General features: G+C 44.4%; 1 protein-coding gene across 1 annotated transcript in view; it reads right to left on the bottom strand.

The window, feature by feature from the left end:
- LOC106809625 (M-phase inducer phosphatase-like) overlaps positions 1-5,134 on the bottom strand; it is a gene marked incomplete in the record, with an annotated part of 32,912 nt that overhangs the window by 3,052 nt on the left and 24,726 nt on the right. The window contains 3 exon segments of the mRNA XM_014812779.1: positions 447-484; positions 998-1,163; positions 1,949-2,131. Coding sequence (XP_014668265.1) covers positions 447-484; positions 998-1,163; positions 1,949-2,131 — 387 coding nt within the window.

A 5,134-nucleotide genomic window follows, 5' to 3' on the forward strand; every position in this document is an offset into this window, starting at 1 on the left:
TCACAAACACAAGGACATGAACAGCAATCACAAACACAAGTACAAGAACAGCAATCACAAACACAAGTACAAGAACAGCAAGCACAAACACGAGCACATAAACTGCAAGCACAAACACAAGTACAAGAACAAACACATAAACAACGATCACAAACACAAGGCCATGAACTGCAATTACAAACACAGGTACAAGACAAAACACATTAACAACAATCACAAACACAAGCACATGAACTGCAATCACAAACAGAAGCACACACTTACAAGCAAACACACTTGCACATGCATGCGTGTTCATATCATCATATCGAGTCGACTCATATAAACACATAGATCGAGATCAATATCATGTCTAATCTTGGGTTTTCGAGGATGATAAAATTATATTATTAGCAAAATCACAATTCGCACGAGTTTTCACATATATGCCAATGACACATTCTTACCTTTGAGAAATCTCCTATAAGGTTAGGCTCTTCTGTACCTGAAGATACGATACGAAACGTACTGTTACCCAACTGTGTTGCTATTCTGTGCACCATCCTAAACGTCTATATGCACTATTCGTACTATTTGTGGTGCACTGGTTGCGAAATGGTGCAAGTACAAAAGAAGAAAGGAGACTAGAACTGCAGTACTGCATCGTACTATGCATGGATAGCTCAGATCTCTCCTATAGGTAGAGTACACAGCTGTGTGCAGAGACTTGCATCCCTGTAGAGTATCTATATTATATTGCTCCCGGTATTATTCCCCCACAAAGCTGGATGAAATAGTATATTATTCTGATATTACCTGATATGCGCCTCATATCATTATCACAGAAGAAACGACATAGCATTATATTATAATATCAGGAGCTCATAAATGGATTCCATTTATAAGCTCCTGATAACATAATATAATGCTATGTCATCTCGTATATCTCTGTATATATATATAATATATATATGATACGACTCCTGGCAGTATTACGGCATGCTGGCTGATCACTTACATCGCTGCAGCGCGCGCATGATGGTTGCCTCGGTCTCGGAGTGGCAGCGCTGCAGTGTCGGCTTCCTCATAGCCGTCGTCGACGGCGGCGGAGGCTGCATGTTGGCGTGGAAACCATGCACGACGGAGTGCGAGCGATGCAGCCTCGGCTCCTCGACGACCAACGCCTGCGAGAGACAAAGCAATCATTCACACACGCGCACGCACACGCGCGCACGCACGCACGCACACACGCACGCACGCACGCACACACCTGCAAAGAAACGGTCTCCCACACGTTAAAGTGGATAAACCTCGCAAGAAAAAGCCTACACACACCGACTGTGAGCATACTTGCGGTATGCAAACATCACAAAATGTTCTTATTGAGCCAGAAATGTGCTTCGAACTAGAGGATTTTGAAACAACGTCAGCAGTACTCCAGTTAGCCAAGTACTCACGTTTAGATTTTGTGAAGAAATGTTATGAAAGTAGCAATACAAATGAGTTGTAGTGAATTTGTGCAACATAGACAAGCTCACAGTAGGTATATCTATAAATGTACACGTTCCAGTACTGCAAGATTTGGGTTGAATGCAATAAGCAAGAGGCCTGTCGTGAGTTCAAGAACTTTGGGGCAATCTCGATGCATTCTGGGCTTCACTTTGAGGGAATCAACCTCAAATTTATATAATAACGAGCATTGCCTAAAACGAACATTGAAAATCCAAATAACCTAATTTCGTGAAGAATTTTATGAGATAGGATCTGATGGGGGTGGGGGGCTAATCTACCCCTGACACTGGAACTTAGGATGTTAGCTGTCTGAATTCACACCCTGGTGCTAAGAGAAATTACACAAACTTACAAACTGTGAATAATTATGAATACTGACTATACTTTATGACTATACTTATACTACACACTGTTATGACTGCATGAACGATGTGTTACAACTGGTGCAGGCACTCACACTGCCAGCTGGGCAATCCATGTTAATGCTCCTGCGTCGTTTGTTCGACACGGGACTGCGGCACTCGCGCGGCGGCTCAGGTCGCTTGAACGATGAGGCCCTCGCGAGGCGGTTGTTGGGTTCGGGCGCACTCGGAGACCGTGCGAACAGTGGCCGGCAGGAACGCATCTTGCTGCCTGCTCCCTGCAAGCAAGAGACACGAACCTTTCAAACAACAACAGTGGTGATAACAGTAGAAACAAACGTGCGCGCACACTGAACCAGGGTTTCTTCTACATAAGAGGTACAGTGGCGCACCGCTGTTGTCAAATTTAACATCGCCGTTGTGAAAATGTTCCCGTATTAACCCCCTACCCCCGAATTACATGTTGGAAAATGCCATGATTCGGTGAGAAAATGCGAGAAATTTTGCGGTTTAATACGTAAGAATAACAGCTTCAGACAGCCGTAAGAATACGTAAGAATACAGCTTCAGACCGCCGTATGCGTAAGAGAGAGAGAGAGAGAGAGAGAGAGAGAGAGAGAGAGAGAGAGAGAGGAGAGAGACAAAGAAACAGCGCGCGATAGATAGTATTAGATAGATAGATGTATATAAATGACACTCTTAGTACCCTCTTGCGTATTTGTATACAATTTACCCATTTAGTTTCCACTCGATACACCCCTGTCTCTCTCGTCGTTCTCCGCTCCGCCCCTAGGTTAGCGCTCCCCACGTAGTCCGTCACAGCGCAACGCGCGAGGGGCTGGACGGGTAGGGCTAGGTTATATATATACATATCAAGTTACAGTACTCACAACAAAACAATACCGTAACCCAACACATGTACACCCAACTCCTGTGTTGGGTGACATCATTGTATCTATCACTAGTCTATATTGTAGCCGACCCCTGCACATGTTACCAACATGTTATCCGCCCCCGCACGTTCTTCCAAATAAGAGTGCACAGGCACTTGGAACGTTTCAATAAAAAAAATAATGTTAAATAAACAGGAAATTTTCGTGTTTATATTTACCATTATTTTTTTATTGAGACGTTCCAAGTGCCAGTGTTAGAGTGCGAAACAGCCGACACGCTATCAAAAGCACATGAACTGTACAGTTCGTGCTCTTGACACACAAATGGTTGAATCGACTCTTTCGGATGAAACACAGAATCGTAGCAGAAAGATACTCTAAAAGGAAAAAAATACACAGATCGCCAACCACGAGCGAAGAATGACGCGATTCCCCACTTTCTAACACCCCCAACACTAGCTCCAAGAAACGGTCTTGCTAGTGTTAGAAGACATATATACAATAATACAATATAGTATAGACAATCAGTCGCACAGCCTTGTCGGGCTATCCCAACACCAACACAACACGCCCGCGCTATCCCAACACCAACACAACACGCCCGGCAATCACCCCTGAACATTCCCCACACTTACCCCATCCGCACCCTGAATCACCCCCCCTCTAAAACCCTCTATCAACCCCTAACAGCCCCCTCTCATTCCCACCCTCTAGCATCTCCCCTTTACACCAGGATTAACATTGCAATAGATTCTCTCTCTCGGCCCAATTTCGACCAGGCAGAACAACCGCTAACTGCTGGCGAAACCGTCATCATTAGAACAGGTTCTTGCGTTCCCCTTCGGCACATCTTCACTTCGTCTGTAATCCACTTCTCCCCCTTCTCTACGGTTGTCTACGACCCTATGATACGCCCGCCTCCCACTCCGTACCCAATTCTACAGATCCACCGATATCATCTCAACGCACCTCTCGGCTTCTCACCGAACTCCAGACTTTACCGACTCAATCATGACTATCTGCATGCAGCAAACCCCCACCGCCCACACCGTATCGGTTCAGAAGGGGCTAAACGTGTTTTTTGCTTGTGGTTATCCACGCACGCACGACAAATGCTTTTCGAATTTGGAAATTCAAACACGACTTCAACCGGTCCCCGTCTGAATGTACGATAAACCATAAAACATCTGTGCGGCTATTGTCTGTTGATCCTGGTACTATCGAAGACGTGACGTTCACATGCTCACATCGCCTGCATAAAATACCCTCCTCCCCAAATACACACGCGCACGCACTCACAGGCACTTGGAGCGTTTCAATAAAATATAATGCTAAATAAATACGAAATCTATTTACTACCAAAGTCTAAATGTTTCCTATTATTGCCGACAATTTCCTGTAAATGCCGTCCAAATGCTCATCTGCAACACACGCTCGCTATATATTTATGTGTCAGTGTGCAGCCGCTAGCGTGCGGCAGCCAGCGTGTTTTACAGAAAATTGTCGGCAATAATAGGCGAAAGAGAGTAGAGAAACATTAAGACTTTGGTAGTAAATAGATTTCGTATTTATTTAGCATTATATTTGATTGAAACGCTTCAAGTGCCTGTGGCTCGCTCGCAAGTACACACACGTACAGTTACTACAAACGCTGCGACAAAGAAAGACAGCCGTTGGTCACGGACAGTTATAGCAGACGACACTAGAGGGACAATGGAAATGTACACAAAGGCGTGTTTGTTTTAGCGTTTTTAACTACAATCGTTTTATTTGGTAAAAAAAAGAACCTGTAATAAATCGACATGTCAAACTAGCGTTACTCTCGTGGCTCGTTTCTATTTATTTTACTGATAAAGCAACGGCGCTTGAAATCCTACAGCTCGGAGTGCGTCTCATCTTGGTCTCATGTATGTGCTACGCACGCATACCGCCTCCTCACATCCGTCCGCACCTCCCTGATCGTTACACAGAACTGCGTTATGTTTACACACGTACGCACCCATACATTCCCTTCACCATCCACCGTAGTATCTTAAAGCACAGCTACACTATCCTTAGAAAAACAAGACATCGTGACGAGGAGACCGCGATGCTCGCAACGCACCTTACCTTTTCTCGGAAATAAAGGACGGCCCACAGGCACTTGGAGCGTTTCAATAAAATATAATGCTAAATAAATACGAAATCTATTTACTACCAAAGTCTTAATGTTTCTATACTCTCCTTCACCTATTCTATAAATATATAGTGTACTAAGTGTATAGTGTCAAGAGTAGATAATAACACACTCCCTCTCTCCTTCTGTCTGTTTCTTTCTCTATCTCTCTCTCTCTCTCTCTCTCTCTCTCTCTCTCTCTCTCTCTCTCTCTCTCTCTCTCTCTCTCTCTC

This window comes from Priapulus caudatus, unplaced genomic scaffold (assembly GCF_000485595.1).
Source record: "Priapulus caudatus unplaced genomic scaffold, Priapulus_caudatus-5.0.1 Scaffold369, whole genome shotgun sequence".
In the NCBI taxonomy this organism is placed as follows: domain Eukaryota; kingdom Metazoa; phylum Priapulida; class Priapulimorpha; order Priapulimorphida; family Priapulidae; genus Priapulus; species Priapulus caudatus.